Here is a 20,965-nt window from a genome sequence, read left to right as displayed (position 1 = left end):
ACGGCAATATTGTCAAAATGATGCTTTTAACAACCATCAGAATTGGTTAAAAAAAAGGTTATGCATACCAATATATTAGGCGATAAGAGAAGTGATTGTGTCACGTGAAATTATATCAAACGTTTTCCCATTGCAACATTAACATGTACAGTCACATTCACCGTGGTTGTCTGAAGCGTGCTATGGAGTTCACAGCTGGCGATGCCTGATTGTTTTTCCCCCATCATTTGCAACAATCGCAATGTCAATGAGTGTCATCACTATCTTTCCTTTGCGGTACCTTAAACTGTCGTGATTACCAGCTGAGAGTTTCTCTGGGCAGTCTTAAAATCCTCTTAAAATCTACTCTGAGCTGGGAGATTTTTGGGGGTTTTAAAAACAGTTTTTTTTAATCAGGATTCCTAGGACCTTTGTCTGAGATGCTTTGTGAATAAGGCCCTGGTCTTTGTTGTTGTAGCAGAGCTCTGTGACAATTCTTAACATGCTCTGTCTGCCTCATGGTCCTCTGCCTTGTTCACATCCAGGTGCTCTGCTCCTATCAGACACATCCAAAGACAAAGTCTAAGTCAACCCGAACCCAGTCTGTTCCTTTACCCTCCAACCCATTACTGAGTCTTTTGTTCAATTGTAGACCATCTGAAAAGTAGAGAATCACATCCACCGGGTAGTCCTCTTGCGAACATCTTGTAGCTCTCGTTTTACTAGGACTCAATGAAAAAGGACACTTTAAAACAGTGTACCTGAAAGAGGATGCAGAATAACCACATTTGTTTATTAAATTCAGTGAGGGTAATTACAGTGCCTTCAGAAAGTATACACACCCCTTGACTTTTCCACATGTTGTTACAGCCTGCATTTTAAATTGATTACATTGAGATTGTGCCACACAATACCCCATAATGTCAAAGTGGAATTATGTTTTTAGAAATGTTTACACATTAATAAAAAATAAAATGTCTTGCATCAAAGTATTCAACCCCTTTATTATGGAAAGCCTAAATAAGTTCAGGAGTAAACATGTGCTTAACAAGTCACATAATAAGTTGCATGGACTCACTGTGTGCAATATATTTTAACATGATTTTCAAATGACTACCCCATCTCTGTACCCCACACATACAATTCTGTTAGGTCCCTCAGTCGAGCAGTGAATTTCAAGCACCGATTCAACCACAAAGACCAGAGAGGGTTTCCAGTGGTTCGCAAAGAAGGGCACCTATTGGTTACAGTTACAGTATTAACTACACTTTGGATGGTGTATCAATACACCCCAGTCACTACAAAGATACAGGTGTCCTTCCTAACTCAGTTGCTGGAGTGGAAAGAAACCGCTCAAGGATTTCACTATGAAGCCAATGGTGATTTTAAAACAGTTGCAGAATTTGATGGATCAACGTCATTGTAGTTACTCAACAATACTAACATAAATGACAGAGTGAAAAGAAGGATGCCTGTACAGAATAAAAAATATTGAAAAACATGCATCCTGTTTACAATATGGTACAAAAGTAATACTGCAAAAAATGTGGCAAAGGAATGTACTTCTTGTCCTGAATTCAAAGTGTTATGTTTGGGGCAAATCCAACAACACATCAATGAGTACCACTCTTCATATTTTCAAGCATGGTGCTGGCTGCATCATGTTATGGGTATACTTGTCATCGGCAAGGACCAGAGTTTTTTTTTAAATAAAAATAAATGGAATAGAGCTAAGCGCATGCAAAATCCTAGAGGAAAAACTTGGTTCTGTCTGCTTTCCAACAGAGACTGGGAGACAAACTCCCCTTTCAGCAGGACAATTATCAAAGAGGTCAAATATACACTGGAGTTGCTTACCAAGACGACATTGAATGTTCATAAGTGGCCTAGTTACAGTTTTGACTTAAATCGTGTTGAAAATCTATGGCAAGATTTGAAAATGGCTGTGTAGCAATGATCAACAACCAACATGACAGAGCTTGAATAATTTGATTAAGAATAATGGTCAAATATTGTACAATCTAGGTGGGCAAAGCTCTTAGAGACTTACCCAGAAAGACTCACAGCTGCAATCGCCGGTGATTCGAACATGTGCCACACAATACCCCATAATGTCAAAGTGGAATTATGTTTTTAGAAATGTTTACAAATTAATAAAAAATGAAAAAGCTGAAACCCAGGTGAGGGTGAAAGACAGTCAACAGACATACTTGTCGGGGATTGTTTGGCGAGTAATCTGGCTAGCCTAGCTATAACGTTACATTTAGCGGGCTATCTAACGTTACCGTGAACAGCAATAACAGAAACACTTAACCGCTAAAACATATGGGCTCCGGTAGAAATCTACGCAGTGGTGAGAAAAGCATCTAGCCGAATTTATCAAAGAAAGAAAGTGCCAATAGCATGGCTAATCTCATGACGAAGATAATGAGTCTAGGTACAAAAATGGAAAGGAAGATGGACGAAATTAAACTGAGTATTGAAAAAGGAATGAATAGTAAAGTTGATAGTTTACGTGCATCTTTGGAGAAAGTAATTCAGGACAATCATACAGCTTTGCTGACTCAATTGGAGAATAATAAGAAGCAGCTACAAGACCACACAGCTCTTGAAGTTGGACGTCTGGAGTCCCGTGTAGAAATCCTATAATCTGAGAGAATAGGCGCTGCCAAAGCAACAAAATTCGACCCAGACGTGTCTATAATAGTGGCAGGACTGCCAGCTGATGAAAACGAGGACCTAATCTCCAAAGTGAACCAGTTGATATCGGTAGGCCTAGGCTGCGAAACAGAGGTGATTGCAGCTGAGAGGATGATGGAGAGGTAAAGGTCCCGGGGTTGTCAAATGAAATTACATTTTATTTGATTGTGAAGGTGGAGTGTCGGTCTGTGGAGGAGAAAGTGGCTCTGTTACGGAAAAAAACAAAAGCTGCGAGACCGTCCTGATTATAACAGTCTTCCTTCGATCAGACAAGTCACACTGATCGCCTGACAGAACTGAACTTCAAGACGCTGCTGAGAGAAATACCAGGAGGAAATTACTATTTTGTCACGGGAAGCGGACGGGTCATGAAACGAGATCAACCAGGACAACGCTGACAAGGGATGGACAGACCTACTACATACCGAGGGGCTTCCCATCCACTACGAGATTTGATTTCAATAGCACATTGGAATGTTAACGGATGGACTACACTGAACAATAAATTACGAATAATAATACTAAAATCCTTAAACGCAGACATTATCTCAATAAATGAAAAGCATTTGCGTAGGCAAGAAACTATTGACATTGAAGGGTATGTATGGTATGGACACAAGAGGAACACTCACGTGAAAGCCCCCAGGGGCTGTGGGAAAATGTGTAAAGCCTGATATGATGAAAGCATATAAAATTGAACTTATCGATAAAGCCATAGAAGGAATTATTGGTTTGCGCTTTGAACATAGGGAGTCAGATTGCTTTGTTGCGTTTTCATGCTATTTGCCACCTGAACAGTCCACATGGGGTAGAGATGCATCCTCCTATAGTCATTTGTTAAGTCAAGTATACCAATATACAGAAGCAGATGCTATTTACATGTGTGGGGATCTTAACAGTGGAATTGGGAGGTTAGATGACTATATAAATGATATTGATGATAGTCCATCGCGGTTTGAATTCCTTTGTGACTCTATTAGAATTCCTTTGTGACTCTAAAATGTGTATCATTAATGGAAGGATATGACCCTTAAGCAATTACTTTACGTCCATATTTGGCAAAGGAAAAGCTGTGGTGGACTATATCACTGTCTAGTATAGAAACTTGCTTGGAATTTAAGGTGTTATCTCCTATAGTGATGGTTGAAGAATGCGGATGTTTTGACTTAATTGGAGAAAAAAGTAGACTTCCTGATCACTCTCTCTTATTTATGATATTTTCTGTTGGCCACAAACTTTCTCTACCAGGTATTGGTGTGCATCACACGGGGCAAAATATACATACCCCGCATAGGCCTAAATGTAAGAAAAGAAATGTGCCAAATTACTTTCTATGTTCTGAAATGGCATGTAGAACTCTGGTGGAACTCATCGAAACTCTGCAAAGATGCCAAGAAACAACATTTGATTTAGATGTGTGGTATGAAACATTTTGTGATAGTATATATTCTGAAAAATGTGAATAAAGAATACAAGCCGAACAAGCCTTATTGGAATGATGAGTTAAGGGATCTATGGTCAGTAATGCGCAAGGCTGAGTACTTACTTGTACAGTGTAAAGATAGGAATACAAGAGAACAGTGTAGGAAGGAATTTAAGAAAAAACAGCATGTGTTTGATAAAAGACTGCGCCTATTTAAACAGGGATATCAGAGAGGACAGTTATTACACCTTGAGGAGATACAGACAAGAAATCCTCAGCCGTTTTGGAGCCAAATAAACAAGTTGGGCCCAAAACGACATAAGAAAATTCCAATGGAAGTCATGGAAGAGCAGGGGGGGCTGAATTCTGATATTACACAGGTACTTAAGGAGTGGGAGACGGTTTGCTAGTTTGTTCTCAGGTAACGAAAATGTGACATTTTGAGGAAGATTTTTATAAAGACATATGTTCTCTGAGAACTAAACTGGAAAATACAATGTTAGAACCCTCTTATATACAGTTGAAGTCGGAAGTTTACATACACCTTAGCCAAATACATTTAAACTCAGTTTTTCAAAATTCCTGACATTTAACACTAGTAAAAATTCCCTTAGGTCAGTTAGGATCACCACTTTTATTTTAAGAATGTGAAATGTCAGAATAGATAATTATTTACTTCAGCTTTTATTTCTTTCATCACATTCCCAGTGGGTCAGAAGTTTACATACATTGAATTGGTATTTGGTAGCATTTCCTTTAAATTGTTTAACTTGGGTCAAACGTTTCAGGTAGCCTTCCACTTCCCACAATAAGTTGGGTGAATTTTGGCCCATTCCTCCTGACAGAGCTGGTGTAACTGAGTCAGGTTTGAAGGCCTCCTTGCTCGCACACGCTTTTTCAGTTCTGCCCACAGATTTTCTATAGGTTTGAGGTCAGGGCTTTGTGGTGGCCACTCCAATACCTTGGCTTTGTTGTCCTTAAGCCATTTTGCCACAACTTTTGAAGTATGCTTGGGGTCATTGTCCATTTGGAAGACCCATTTGCGACCAAGCTTTAACTTCCTGACTGATGTCTTGAGATGTTGCTTCAAAATATATCCACATCATTGTCCTGCCTTATGATGCCATCAATTTTGTGAAGTGCACCAGTCCCTCCTGCAGCAAAGCACCCCCACAACATGATGCTGCCACCCCCGTGCTTCATGGTTGGGAAGATGTTCTACGGCTTGCAAGCCTCACCCTTTTTCCTCCAAACATAACAATGGTCATTATGGCCAAACAGTTCTATTTTTGTTTCATCAGACCAGAAAACATTTCTCCAAAAAGTATCTTTGTCCCCATGTAAAGTTGCAAACCGTAGTCTGGCTTTTTTATGGCGGTTTTGGAGCAGTGGCTTCTTCCTTCCTGAGCTGCCTTTCGGGTTATGTCGATATAGGACTCATTTTACTGTGGATATAGATACTTTATACCTGTTTCCTCCAGCATCTTCACAAGGTCATTTGCTGTTGTTCTGGGATTGATATGCACTTTTCGCACCAAAGTACGTTAATCTCTAGGAGACAGAACGCGTCTCCTTCCTGAGCGGGGTGATGGCTGCGTGGTCCCATGGTGTTTATACTTGCGTACTATTGTTTGTACAGATGAAAGTGGTACCTTCAGGCGTTTGGAAATTTCTCCCAAGGATGAACCAGACTTGTGGAGGTCTACCATTTTTTTTCTGAGGTCTTGGCTGATTTCTTTTGATTTTCCCATGTCAAGCAAAGAGGCACTGAGTTTTAAGACAGGCCTTGAAATACATCCACAGGTACACCTCCTGACTCAAATTATGTCAATTAGCCTATCAGAAGCTTCTAAAGCCATGACATCATTTTCTGGAATTTTCCAAGCTGTTTAAAAGGCACAGTCAACTTAGTGTATGTAAACTTCTGACCCACTGGAATTGTAAGTGAAATAATCTGTCTGTAAACAATTGTTGGAAAAATGACTTGTGTCATGCACAAAGTAGATGTCCTAACCGACTTGCCAAAACTATAGTTTGTTAACAGGAAATTAATGGAGTGGTTGAAAAATGAGTTTTAATGACTCCAACCTAAGTGTATGTAAACTTCCGACTTCAACTGTATGTAACCCGTATTTAAATGAGGAGCTGTCTGTGGCAGAAGTTAAGAAGGTGATTGATGCTGCAAAAAATGGGAACGCGTTTGGTATTGATGAACTGCCTGATGAGATTTTAAAATCCCCTAAATTAATTGACGTCCTATATATTTTGCTCCAAATGTGTTGAGTACAGTATACTGCCATCCACTTGGTATAAGTCTATAGTGAATCCCATTCCCAAATCTTTAAAAAAAAATGACCCGAGAGTGCCACTGAACTATAGAGGCATAAGTTTATTAAGTACGGTTTAGAAATTATATTCATCCATCCTCAACAATAGGCTAATTACATTTTTGGAGGACCAAAACAAGAAGAACAAAAGGGTTTTCGGAAATCCAGAGCCTGTATAGATCATATCTTCTCGGTCTGTACAATAAATAGATTACATGAAGAGAAGCCTACTTTTGCATGTTTAATTGATTTCCAGAAAGCTTTTGATTTTGTAAATAGGGATCTTTTAGCCTATAGTTTGTTAAAGACAGGGGTTGATGGGAAATTTCATCAAGCAATCCAGTCTCTTTACAAAGTACCAATTGCTTGTGTGCGTGTTAATGAATGTGGTACAGATTGGTTTCCCACACCCTCGGGTGTAAAACAAGGAGACGCCTTATCACCGACTGTCTGCTTTGTTTCTAAATGATTTGGCAACATAAATGAAACAGTTAAATATTGGAGTAAGATATGATGATGAAATGCTAAGTATCCTTTAATATGTGATGATATTATTTTGATGGCAGAAACTGAAGAAGACCCGCAGAACATGTTATTATGTGCAGGCAATTGGTGTAAAAGATGGAGACTCGTGATTAACCAGACAAAAACACACATAATGACTTTTAGAAAACCGGCACTAAGAGAAGTGTTCTTCAGCTTTGTTTTGTTGAAGACTTTCTGAAGTTTACTAGCATTTATAAATATTTGGGTCTTTTTATTGATGAACATATTACCTTTCTATAAGCAACAACTGCCCTGGCCCACTCAGCAAGTAGAGCTCTTGGAGGAGTTATAGGAAAAACAAAAACACTGAGATATTGGTTATGCCATGTACTCCAAACTGTATCAGACATGCGTGTGTCCTGTTCTGGACTATTCAGCAGGAGTGTGGGGTGCTAAGAGGTATTTTAAAAACGAACATGTTCATAACAGAGCAGTACGTTACTTTTTAGGTGTACACAAGTTTGCAACTATACTTGAAATAACAGGGGACATGGGCTGGGAACCCTGTGAGGTGAGATGGAAGGCGTGTGTGGTGAGCCTTCCGACTTCAACTGTATGTATGTGTATTATTGTACTTCTCTAGGGATGTTATTATTGTTTGGATCATCTTATTGACTATTATGTAGTGATGTATTGTATTTTTTTCACTCTTCATGTGATGCGCTATGCAGAGAATGCCAGAAGAAGAATGATCATTTAATTACCATAGTGAATTATTGTAATGTTTGTTAATGTGTCAATTAATCCCATAAGGGATGGGTTGCCAATTGGCGATTTTGACACAAAAATAAAATGTCATTCATTCATTCATTCATTCATTCATTCATTCATTCATTCATTGTATTGACTCAGGATGTGAATACTTGTCTAATCAAGACATATTAGTGTCTTATTTTTCATATATATATTTTTTTAAAGTAAGCATTTTTCTTCCACTTTGACAGAGTATTTTGTGTAGATCGTTGACAAAAATTACAATGAAATCCATTTGAATCCCACTTTGTAACTACAAATTGGGGAAAAAGTCAAGGGGTGTGAATACTTTTTGAAGGCACTCTATATACGGAAAATAGAGCACCATATATAGGTTTACCTGATATGCTCGCTTCTTCACTCATTGTTTTCAGGGACCCAGACCTCTTGGGAGCAGTTTCCCGAAGGCAGAGGTCATCAGCCCTCAGTGTCCGCAGCACGTTCTTTCTTCTCAGAAACCTGTGCATGCAGATGATGAAAACTATCTTTCTCACACAAATCAACAATAGGACAACCTTTACCAAATGGTAGATTTCAAGATTTATAATGCCACAAACTGAAATGATGCGTTTCAGCATCAAGCCTTCCTCGGCAGTATGCAGTCTAGTGGCATGCTCACAATGACAATTTATTGTGCATCCTTAGTAATGGTACAGTAATACAATGACACAGAAAGGATACTGTTGACGATAGTAACACCCCGCATCCTGAAGCCGCTCCAACATGTCAGCGATGGATGGAGCGACTGCAGATCTCTGGGTGCAAGTAGCAAGGGTGTCTATATTCTGCTCATACAACAGGGACGCACCGGACACCTGATTACTGATAGCATCTCGCACAGATTGGAGATAACACCTGTAAGAAATAAGAGGGTCATCTGTGGTTACAAAATGTTTTCAAGCTCTCTCATGAGTTTATGGAGTGAGCTACCATGTATCTTCCATTTTGTCCACTGCCTGTAGGAGCTTGAAGTGAAGACGCTGGTGCAAGATCAGGAAAGGTGTGAAGAGAGGTGTTGGCGATTTGGATCTTTTGAAACGCCCTCAACTGCTCTTCTATGTTTCCAAGTGAAACCATTAAAGGCTTGCATTCAGCCAACACTGAATTCCATACTTTCTTCATTGTTCTCCAAGCGGACTTTTTTTTCTTCAATACTTGGTAAAGCGACAATAACGCAGGACTCCTAGTTTACGTTCAGGACAAGTGACGTAAACATGGACGTTCTTCGAAATTATAGGTCAAAAATGACGCCAAGCAAAAGCGTATCCTTATTGGCTGATCGCCGGCATTTTCTGCGTCTGCGTGGAAATTTGAAAATTTCGCCAACTGGAAAGAGAGGGAGCAGCAGGATTAACTCGCTAACTAGAAAAATAAAGAAAACATCGCCAGGTAAATCATCATGAAATTAAATGTGTCAAACAATCTCAATGTTTAGAATAACATTGCATTGTATGTATTTCAAATCTGAAGTGAAAGTCATTTTTAAACGGGTAGCAATCAATCTGGCTAACTACTAACGTTAGCGATGCATGCCAAGCTAACAACATTTCCGGAAAAGGGCTAGCTAACAGTAACTAGCAACATTTTACCTGTTTTGCACCATTACTAATTTAGTGTACGTTACCAATGTACAGAGTCATGGGACGACCAAAGAGGACGACCAAACAACGTAAAAATCCCAAGTTGGACAAATTGGAGGCTTTTCTCGAAGATTTCGACAGTGAGGGTATGGATGACAAAGAACATGTAGATGCAAGTTTGCTGCTAGCCATTAACATTATATGAACATAAAACAACGTTTGTGAATTCACTTTGGTGTAACTTATCCAATCACACGTTGTCTTTGCAGTTAAAACCGTTGTTGAAAGGCTGAAGGAGAAGACAAACAGCCTCCTGAAAGATGCAGACAACTTCTACAACATGGCTGTGATCAAGATGCCTAAGGCAGTGAGACAGATGAACTGGCTTGAGCATTGTGGTAAGTTAGATGGCTAGCTAAGTGAAGAAGCATGCACCTGACTGTTCTCTCAGCTACCGCACAGCAAGCGCCAAGTCTAGGAGCGCCAAGTCTAGGTCCAAAAGGCTCAACAGCTACCAGCAAGCCACTAGACTGTTGAACAGTTACTCAAATGGCTACCTGGACTATTTGCATTGACCCCTCCCCTTTTGTGCTGCTGCTTTTTAATATGTATATATTTTTTAAACTAGAAGTCATTTAAGAAAATTGGTATTTACAATGATGGCCTAGGAACAGTGGGTTAACTGCCTTGTTCAGGGGCAGAACGACAGATTTTTTTACCTTGTCAGCTCGGGGATTCGATCTAGCAACCTTTCGGTTACTGGGCCAAAACTCTAACCACTAGGCTACCTGCCGCCCCACTCGCTGTTTATTATCTATGCATAGTTACTTTACCCCTACCTACATGTACATATTACCTCGACTAACCTGTACCCTGCACATTGACTCTGTTCCGGTACCCCCTGTATATAGCCTCACTCGTTATTTATTTTATTGCAACTTTTTTTGTTGGACTTTTTTTGGGGTAAAATGTAGATACTATTTTAACTCTTATTTTTCTTAACTGCATCGTTGGTTGAGGGCTTAAGTAAGCATTTCACGGTAAGGCCTACACCGGTTGTATTCGGCGCATGTGACATGATTTTAATTTCGATTTGGCGAAAGGTGGGTTAGAGATATGTTTTATCTGACAAACTGCCACTTCTCCTTCATCCCTTCAGAGTCAGAGAAACCAAAGTCACCCGTGTCACCAGTGGAGGATGCCAAGGTGGGTTTTCTAAATTAAAATGGAATATTTCATAAACTGTTGGTTTTTAAGTCGGGCCATGGTTTTGACACCACAGAAAATGTCACCCAGCCAGAGTCGCTCTTCACTCTTATTTGTCTACTTCCAGAAAGTAGAGGAGGCTGCCCAAGTGGAGAGCATTATGGCTGAAGTCCATACTATTCCCCCCAAGACTGTTAAAAAAGGTAAGTATTTGCTACATACCAGCTAGGTTATGTGTCTCCTTTGAATCCCACTGGATGTTAAAGTTACTCTGCTCCCCTCTGCAGCAACGTTGAAAAGGGGTGGAGCCAGGACAAGTTCAGAGGATGAGGAGAACACTATTACGGCCACAGGGAAGAAGGTTAGTGCTGTATTTTTTTGGCAAGGTTAGGGAGACTTACCGTGTGTTTAGTTTCACAGACTCAATGTAGTCCTCAATAGCCTCCTTTCTTTTAGGCTCTTGCATTTTATTCCAAATTATAGCCCAAGTCATAATTAGTGCCAAGCCATGTCTAGCTCAAGCTGAAGACTTGCACTGTTGCCTCATCGCCCATTTCTTCTCTATTTCTCAGGGTAAATCAACTAGGAAACCTCCGACGTCAAAGAGAGCCAAAGCACTGTCAGTCAGCAAGCGGAACTCGTCCATCAGAAAGTAAGACCCTTTCAGACGGAATCTGCAAATATTTTAGCATGTGTTAGTGTGACTTGCTAATATTAATTTGCCACTTGTGTTCAGGTCCAGTAGGAAGCCACTGGTCACTCCTTCTAGGAACATGTTGGACAATTCCCTCATGGGCCCTACCCCTCTCATCACACCACGCTTCGACTCCAGGTAAAGTGGCAGTAGGTAATGTTCTGCGGCTTGTCCATGACAAGTTTTGCCTAAAGCTGGTTGTTGTTTAGAGAACAGTCTATCCAATCTTTCCCCTAGTAAAACGTTCCAGTTGGGACACTTTGGGTACCACTGTGCTAGTGGACACTGCTTGACTTGTCGTCGTCATATATCCCAGGCTTCCCAAGACCCCAGCGGTGAGGATACCCCGCCACAAGGAGAGGGTTTACAGTATCTCGGTCAACGGCTCCCCCATCTCAGGAGGCAGTAATGATATCGTCATCAATGTCCCTGTGGGGAACGGAGAGGTAAGCGGGCTACCATCAGCCTTCCATTTTTAGACTGATCCTTACTGAACAGTATGCACGACCATCTGACTTGGCTAAATACCCTCACTAACCCCTGTTTGTTACATGTGTACAATTATTTCCATGACATAATACAACAAATATATATATTTTGGATTCACCAATGTAGACATTTTCAAATATATGCAACTTAAGTTTTATATCATAATTTCAAATTGAAAGATTTGTCATCAGCACACTGCTGAGAGAATCCTATTTGAATCAGAAAAAGATACTCATATGTTAGTTAAGATATACAAAACCTTACAGAGAACCTATCCAACTGACAATCTCTAAGGAAAAAATAGAAACTATTGGAACCAAGACTTAAAAATAACTGATATTGGCAAAAGATGGAGACAGCCTATAGGGAGGAGGTCAGAGACCTAGCAGTGTGGTGCCAGGACAAAAACCTCTCCCTCAACTTGAGCAGGACAAAGGAGCTGATCGTGGACTACAGGAAAAGGAGGGCCGAACACACCCCCATTCACATTGACGAGGCTGTAGTGGAGCGGGTCGAGAGTTTCAAGTTCATTAGTGAGGTCGGGCACTGATGTTGGGAGATTAGGCCTGGCTCGCAGTCGGCGTTCCAATTCATCCAAAAGGTGTTCGATGGGGTTGATGTCAGGGCTCTGTGCAGGCCATTCAAGTTCTTCCACACCGATCTCGACAAATAATTTTTGTATGGACCTCGCTTTGTGCTGCTTTGTCATGCTGAAACAGGTAAGGGCCTTCCCCAAACTGTTGCCACAAAGTTGAAAGCACAGAATCGTCTAGAATTTCATTGTATGCTGTAGCGTTAAGATTTCACTTCACTGAAACTAAGGGACCTAACCCGAACAATGAAAAACCGCCCCAGGAATAATGATTTCTCCAACAAACTTTACAGTTGGCACCGGGCAGGTAGTGTTCTCCTGGCATCCGCCAAACTGATTTGTCCGCCAGATGGTGAAGTGTGATTTATCACTTCAGAGAACACGTTTCAACTGCCCCAAACTCCAATGGCGGCGAGCTTTACACCACTCCAGCTGACGCTTGGCATTGTGATCTGAGGCTTGTGTGCGGTTGCTCGTCCATGGAAACCCATTTCATGAAGCTCCCGACGAACAGTTCTTGTGCTGATGTTGCTTCCAGAGGCAGTTTGGAACTCTGTAGTGAGTGTTACAAATGAGGGCAGACTATTTTTACACGCTTCAGCACTCGGTGATCCCATTTTGTGAGCTTGTGTGGCCTATCACTTTGTGGCTGAGCCGCGAAGTGTTGCTTCTAGAGTTTTCCACTTCACAATAACAGCACTTACAGTTCACTGTGGCAGCTCTAGCGGGGAAGAAATTTGACAAACTCACTTGTTGGAAAGGTGGCATCCTATGACAGTGCCACGTTGAAAGTCACTGAGCTCTTCAGGAAAGCCATTCTACTGACAATATTTGTCTATGGAGATTGCATGGCTGTGTGCTTAGATTTATACACCTCTCAGCAACGGGTTTGGCTGAAATAGCCGAATCCACTAATTTGAAGGCGTGTATGTATGTATATGTATATATATATATGTGTGTGTGTACTTGACCACGTGATTGATTGGCACATTTCCTGTGTGTTAAGATAAAGTTCCTCTGCTGACCTGAGTATTTTTGGTTCCAGAGCATTCAGCTGCTGGCCAGTCAGATGGACACTGTGGACCTGGGACAGCTGGATGAGACAGCCATGAGGAGCATCCGTCTGCTTCAGGTATGGTCTTCACCAAATAGAACTATACAATATGGCCATATCTATATGTCATGCTTCTAACAGAAGAAAAAGGGATGCATTATGCGTAACCGTAAAAGCAGTTGAAAGCGAACAGGTTATGGAGAAATCTCCAAACGATGTACACTAAAGATTACATTTGCACATCAACGGTCCAATTTACATATCTGGATCGGGGTGCGCCATTTGAAAGCTTGTTCTTCTGCCAACATGACTAGCTAAGTGTCAAAATAAGAGCGAGTGTTGAGCTTTCACAAGGCACTTTAGAGATGCATTGTCATTTTGGTTGGCCCAAACGGGAGTTGTGTGGGCATTCAGGTATATCTTTCATGGCAAATTCTCCTCACAGTATGTGCTCATTTTGTTCAGAACAACCCTGAATATAACGCCATCCCATCTTTCAGTACTGTAAATGGTATGTGTTTTTGTTATATAGAAATGTGAATTGCACATCGTATGGGTGTTTTATAATGCGGTATCTATTATAATCCTCCACCTGTCTTCTTTCAGAACACGTCTGTCTAGGACGGCGTTTACATATTCCTCATGTTTACTGAGCAGTTTTGAAGTGGATTTCTTTGTCAAACCTGTGTAAACAGTAGCCGTTAGCATAACTCCCGTTCACTTTTCTCTCCACAGAACCGCCTCACAACGCTGTGTGAATCCTCCGAATGACCTCTTCACCGTATGGCCTTTTTTTGTACACGAAAAAGTCTCTGTATATTTCTCTTTTAATACATAGTTGTTAATAGCTGTCAAATCTGCTTTTGTGTAGTTATCTTAGCGCTCTTTACTGTTATGGTTTAAATGTTTTCAAATGGATGCCAAGCATGTGAGACCAAACATGGAACGGGCTATTTTTCAGGGATGCAGTCTTCCATATGAAATAAATGTCAAGATTTAATATGAGCAACGTTAATAAACCCCTAACTACACTTCCCCTCAAGTAGTCTAACATGTTTTAAAGTTACTTGTGTGCCCTGTGAGTGAAAGAGAAGGATATGCTGCATGCCTTCGTCTCATCAATAACACTTTGTCTGTCCTCTTGTGGTTGAGGTTTGCCAGTTCAACTTGTATTGTACCGTGTGGATGAGGAAATGTTTAGAGGTCCATGCATTTTAGATTTATTCAGTGAAATTTTACAATACTTTGTTTTAATGTAAATATAATTTACTTTTCTCAAAGTAAACTCAACTCTCTCTGGTGAATGTCTTTATTTGTGTTGGGGAACCACTGCTTTCTGTTTGTAGCCTAGATGAAGATCAAATGTATTTGTCACACACATGGTTAGCAGGTGTTAATGCAAGTGTAGCGAAATGCTTGTGCTTCTAGTTCCGACCGTGCAGTAATATCTAACAAGTAATATAACCTAACAATTTCACAACTACCTTATATACACACACGTGTAAAGGAATGAATACGAATATGTACATAAAAATAAATGAGTGATGGCCGAACGGCATAGACAAGATGCAATAGAGTACAGTATATACATATGAGATGAGCAATGCAGGGTATGAAAACATTATGAAGTGACATTGTTTAATTAAAGTGGGTAGTGATACATTTAATTACATCAGATGCCAAGATGTAATAGCGTACAGTATATACATATGAGATGAGTAATGTAGGGTAAGTAAACATTATATAAAGTGGCTAGTGATAAATTGATTACATAAATTTTACCATTATTAAAGTGGGTGGAGTTGAGTCAGTATGTTGGCAGCAGCCACTCAATGTTAGTGATGGCTGTTTAACAGTCTGATGGCCTTGAGATAGAAGCTGTTTTTCAGTCTCTCGGGCCCAGCTTTGATGCACCTGTACTGACCTCGCCTTCTGGATGATAGTGGGGTGAACAGGCAGTGGCTCGGGTGGTTGTTGTCCTTGATGATCTTTTTGGCCTTCCTGTGACATCGGGTGGTGTAGGTGTCCTGGAGGGCAGGTAGTTTGCACCCGGTGATGCGTTGTGCAGACCTCACTACCCTCTGGAGAGCCTTCCGGTTGTGGGCGGAGCAGTTGCTGTACCAGGCGGTGATGCAGCCCGACAGGATGCTCTCGATTGTGCATCTGTAAAAGTTTGAGTGTTTTTGGTGACAAGCCGAATTTCTTCAGCCTCCTGAGGTTGAAGAGGCACTGCTGCACCTTCTTCACCAAGCTGTCTGTGTTGGTGGACCATTTCAGTTTGTCCGTGATGTGTACGCCGAGGAACTTAACTCTCCACTACAACGACCTGGGGTCGTTCTGGTAATACAGTACAGAAATACAACCACCTTTTCATGTTTTCCCATTGCCATCATCGCTTCTATATGCTGTAATCACAGACAACTAGACAATACTGTTTGCCTGCTTAGATTCCCTGAGACCACCTGCCCATTTGTGTTTCTGGAGGGTGCATTATTCATGAAGACTCCAGGCAAATCAAGTTCCCATGGAATTCAATTTGTCGCTAAGTGTCAGTTTGACAGGTTTATGTACACGTTAAACATCAATGAGCAATAGCTTCACATGTTTCCATTAACTCTAGCTCTCACACTGGTCACAGCAGAAGGAACCCTGCCACACAGTTACCAGAATACGGGCTTGTAGAAGCTTCATTAAAATGTAGGGTGAAATGTGTGGGGTGCCAGACTGCTTTAAAAAGAAACTCTTATTCCACCAGAGCAGGGATTCAATCTGAGCCGCGTTGTCAAACTCACTGCACTTATTTTAATGGTAATTTAGTTGAAGAAAAAATCAGAGGAAAGATGTTCAAGAAACAACTTTAGTTCTTTGTAGAATGCATGCATTTACTGAATGCAAAACTAAATGTATGGGAACCATTGTTCATTTAAGTTACTCAATGGGGAGTTGAAACATCAATGAGTGACAATCCAAAACATCAGATATCCTCTTGTACAAAAAAAATAAAGACCAAAAGCATGAACTGATGAAATGTCACAATTAATAGCAATATAAATTGCATAATGGTAGGTAGGTTTTAGGCTCGGTTGCAAGATGGTTCATGATCAAAATGTTGAAATTAGTAGATAAATTCCTAAATTAATGCTTAAATAACTACTCATAACTTTCCCTGGAACATTCTGTGTGGCTTTTGGCACAACAATTACCCATATTGCACCACCCCTTTGTTAGAGTTTAGATTTGGTATTTGTTGTTTATATGCATGCAGTATTGAGTACAGAACATATTGTGTGCAATGTGAGTAATACACAATTCCACCACAAAGAGGCAGTGTCATACTGCTATATGAGCCGTTTCTAAAACAGCAGATTAGTGTTCTGTCCTTGGAGTTTCAAGCCCAGCCATAACTCCCTCCTGGCAATCAAACAAATACCCTCTATCCCGAACACCAAAAGGTCAAATTATCCATGTCAGTTTAACATCATTCTCCACTGCTGTTTCGCTGAGCGGGATTGAGCACAAAAACACAGTCGGATGGCCCTTCTTTAAATCTCCTATCTGTCAGGATGAGACACAGATCACCCAAAGATGAAGTACATTTGATGGTAAAAACAGAGTAGAGAGAATGAGAGGAATGGTGGGTCTTTGCTTGTTTCCTGGCACTGGGAGAGAGGGATGAATGGGAGACAGGGCAGACGGGAGAGATGAAGCATGGCGAGACTGAGATGAGTGTATTGGGGAAAATAAAGCGATAGAGAGAACTACGGCACAAGCATAGATCCAAGGTGAAGATGGTCTGACTGTCTTCAGTCAGAGACAAACAGAGCAAGAACTAATAAAAAGGAGAGGGAGGGGAGCTTCCAGCCGCATGGCGGTCACGCAGTTTCATCTGAGCTCAATGGAAAGCTGTGATTTAGCAGGACTGAACTTGAGCACCTCTCAGTGGATGGAGAGAGACAGGGGGGGATTTGGTGATAATGGAGTCTCTTCCATCAGGAAGAGTGAGTGAATGAGGAGGGATTTATGATCATATCAAGGCCAGATCCGAGCATTACAGGCCATAATGACTCTGTTTGTTCTATGCTGTACCTGTGCTAAAGAGCGCGAGAAAGACGTAAAAGAGACGTGAAAGGAATAAAGAGTGTGATGTAGGAATAAGTGAAGTTCTTGCTCTTTTCTCCCAGGAGTACACAGGAGGATTGTTCAGCCTTTTCTCCCAGGAGTACACAGGATGATTGTTCAGGCTTTTCTCTGCCTCATTTCCTTCATTTTAACCCTATAGCCTTTCTCTAGCTCTCCCTCTTACGCACGCACGCACACTTTCTTCAAAGCCTCAACACGTCTATCCTCCCCAGTGAGCGAGTGTGCGTGCACACTTTCACCTAGAATAGGCCCGTTGTCCCTTAGCTCACTGTACACACATGCACACTCCCAGGTCCCCTCACTGTCCCCTGTTTATTTATGCCCCAGCCACAATACAGGGATTAATTTCTCAAAGCCGATTTGAGCTCTGGCACGCTTCCTTTCAACCAAAGAGCTGGAGCAACTTTAGTACTGGGGGAAGTTTCCCCTTCACACTGGCTTAGAGGTGGACTCTTTCATCTTCTGAGGGAGGAGAGAGAGAGCGGCCCTTACCGATGCACAGCTGGGAGTCACTCAAGTCTTTACGTCGCTTCCTCTTCTCTCCCTCTTTTTTTGTTCACTCGCTCTTTCATTCAATCTCTCTGTGGCTCTATCCTCTTTTTTTGCTTCTCTCTCCTTACTTGTTGACTTGTCCTGGCCAATCAGTGCATGGGGTTTGAGGTTGAGGAGGAGCCATTTTATTAAGCTTGATTACGGGCCCGTACTGTATGCAAGCTTTTGAGTGACTGTGTGGTCCCAAGTCTGGGTTTAAGGGTCTCTTTTCCAAGCTTAAAAGGATAAACATTCAACATTGGCCATGCTGTCAATCCAGCATTACTTCTGCCGTGCTCAAAACAACTGGAAATTCAGAACTGGGAAATGTGACTTCAGTGAGTTCAAGACAACTGCGAACTCTGGAAAAAAAACAAGCTCAGACTGGGAAAATAAGTTTTGAACGATCATCCAACTCGGAATTGCAAGTCGGGAACTCGAGCATCTTTCTAGAGCTCCGACCTGAAGATCACTGACGTCATCATGATTCGACCTTGTTTTTTTCCAAGTTCCCAGTTGTCTTGAAAGCACCATAAATCCAGAGAATGCCAGACTTTGGAATCAAAATTTGCCCACAAAGGACCGCCGCGCCACCTTCCTGTTCAAGTGAACACAGCACAACAAGGTGAGTCCAAAAATGTCTTGTATGCTGCTGCATAAATTATGTAATATGCCAGGGAGATATGTATACTGTAGCTAAGAAAGTAATACTAAGTGTATGTTGTGTAGTAAACTATTAGTTGCCAATGTGCCACCCTAATAATTTGGTATTTTTCCTCCCTCACGACTTACTGTTCTGACTTGGTGGTACACATGTAGCCTATAGCCTATTTAAGATAAATGTAATCATTGAATATTGTAAGAGCTTTCATTGTCTGCTTATATGCCCCCTTTATTTATCCTACGGTTCTGACTTGGTGTACAGGGAGAATACTGTAAGAACAGCCCATGTTCTGAATTCTGTCGCTGTACATTTCAAAAGCGCTGAACAAATAGTTATATTGACTAAGTCTGTCCTAGCTCGCTCATTGTCTTCATTGACATTACGGATAACCTCTTATCTGCTCGCCGTCCCCTTATGCCATAGTTTGTACATATAAATTGTCAGTAAAAACCAAGTCAGCTATGTTTTTTTTAAAAGGCAGTAAATGAGGCTGAATGAACTGTTTCGCTGCCAGACAAGGCTCCGCTGATAGCCAGGTGTAGCAGTGGTAAGGTGTTGGGACCTTGCTATTGGGACTCTGCTGTTGGGATAGCTTTATGTAGGCCCTAACAGTTTGTAGGTACCGTTTGTCACCGTTATAGTACAATTAATATATTGTTTAGTGTTGTGTTGTGTAGTGGCTTTGCTGGCATGCATCTAAACATTATATACATTTTTCCCCACCAAGATTTGCATGTTAAAATCACCACTGGGTGTGTATAAACAATAACAAAAATGCAACCTACAGCAGTAGATATACTGTATTAGAATGAGCTATGTTAAGAATACAGTATATAAATACGTGAAAAACAGTAAAAAAGAAAACGAGGAGTGTCATGTGTTTAATGTCTCTATATATACTGTACATGGGACAGCAGCGTTGGCTGTGTATGTGTTTGGGAGTATGGCCTTAAGCATGTGTTAGTGTATATGTGACTGCAGGTGTCTGTGAGCTTGTGTGTGTGAGTGTGTGGGAGTATGTGTGCATAAAAATCAGGAAGGTACAGGGCAGAGTACTGGGCAGGTTGACGGCTAGTCATGGCTGTTCAACATTCTGATGGCCTGGTGATAGAAGCTGTTTCCAAGCCTGATGCACCTGTACCATCTGCCAGAAGGTAGCAGAGTGAACAGTCCGTGGCCCGTTTGGCTGAGGTCTTCAATGATCTTCTTGACTTCTTGGAGGGAAGGCAGCGTGCCCCCGATGGTGTGTTGGACTGACCGCACCACCCTCTGAAGAGCCATGCGGTTGAGGACGGTGCAGATGCTGTACGAAGCAGCGATGCAGCCCGACAGAATGCTCTCAATGGTGCATCTGTAGAAGTTTTATTGGCCATGTCGAATTTCTTCAGCCGCCTGAGGTAGCAGAGGCGCTGTTGTGCTTTTGTGATGGAACCATTTCAGGTCCTCAGTGATGTGCATGCCAAGGAACTTGAGGCTTTTAACCATCCCCACTGTGGCCCTGTCGATGTAGATGGGGGTGTGATCTCTGATCTGTCTCCTGTAGTCCACGATCAGCTCTTCACTCTAAAAAGAAAAGGTTCCTGGAGGATTCTTTAGGGTAATTTAGTGAGAAAATTAACCTTAGGGTTCATTTAAGAACCTATACTCTGCCATCAGTTTGTTTTTTAACCTTTGTGTTTACAAAGGTTAAAAAACTTTGAAGAACCCTTGTCAATAGAGGGGTTAGTTTTGGAACCAGCAGTGCGCTTGTGAGTAAAGGGCATCGTGCGTATAATTAAGCAATAAGGCACAAGGAGGTGTGCTATATGGCCAATATACCACTGCTAATGGCTGTTCTTATACACGACAACGAGGAATGCTTGGATACAGCCCTTAGCCATGCTATATTGGCCATATACCACAAACCTCCGAGGTGCCTTATTGCTATTTTAAACTGGTTACCAACGTAATTAGAGCACTAAAAATAAAGGTTTTGTCATACCCGTGGTATATGGTCTGATATACCGCGGCTGTCAGCTAATCAGCATTCAGGGCTCGAACCGCCCAGTTTATAATTCAAATTAAGAAACGTTGGTCAAAAGACAACTGGAAGCAAGAAACAAGATTATGGTTGGAAAGATATTGTATGTACTGTGTAATTCCTTTGTCTTTTCCAGTGCTAACTGAATGGTGAATGTCTGGTGTAATCTTATCTTCTTTTTGTATGTGAGAAGATAAGTTGTTTCTTAGGGGAAGGGAAATGTTTTTTTTCTTCCATTCTGTATATTTGAACAAAATTCAACTCCAG

General features: G+C 41.3%; 2 protein-coding genes across 2 annotated transcripts; one reads left to right on the top strand and one right to left on the bottom strand.

The window, feature by feature from the left end:
• Positions 1 to 8,222: 8,222 nt before the first annotated feature.
• On the bottom strand, positions 8,223 to 8,938 carry LOC106588266 (AFG2-interacting ribosome maturation factor-like). The gene is given in 2 exon segments (XM_082969959.1): positions 8,223 to 8,627; positions 8,629 to 8,938. Coding segments are annotated over 2 exon segments (480 nt in total). The 5' UTR covers positions 8,851 to 8,938; the 3' UTR covers positions 8,223 to 8,369.
• An 86-nt stretch (positions 8,939 to 9,024) lies between these two features.
• Positions 9,025 to 14,631, top strand: borea (Borealin). The gene is given in 11 exon segments (NM_001140616.1): positions 9,025 to 9,117; positions 9,363 to 9,454; positions 9,578 to 9,706; positions 10,468 to 10,514; positions 10,642 to 10,717; positions 10,802 to 10,875; positions 11,087 to 11,166; positions 11,251 to 11,346; positions 11,525 to 11,654; positions 13,335 to 13,421; positions 14,079 to 14,631. Coding segments are annotated over 10 exon segments (843 nt in total). The 5' UTR covers positions 9,025 to 9,117; positions 9,363 to 9,366; the 3' UTR covers positions 14,115 to 14,631.
• Positions 14,632 to 20,965: the final 6,334 nt, after the last annotated feature.

The sequence above is a fragment of the Salmo salar genome, chromosome 27, assembly GCF_965601325.2.
Source record: "Salmo salar chromosome 27, fSalSal1, whole genome shotgun sequence".
Lineage (NCBI taxonomy): Eukaryota > Metazoa > Chordata > Actinopteri > Salmoniformes > Salmonidae > Salmo > Salmo salar.
Note: the sequence above shows the minus strand (reverse complement) of the source record. Positions and strands in the feature narration are given on the sequence as shown.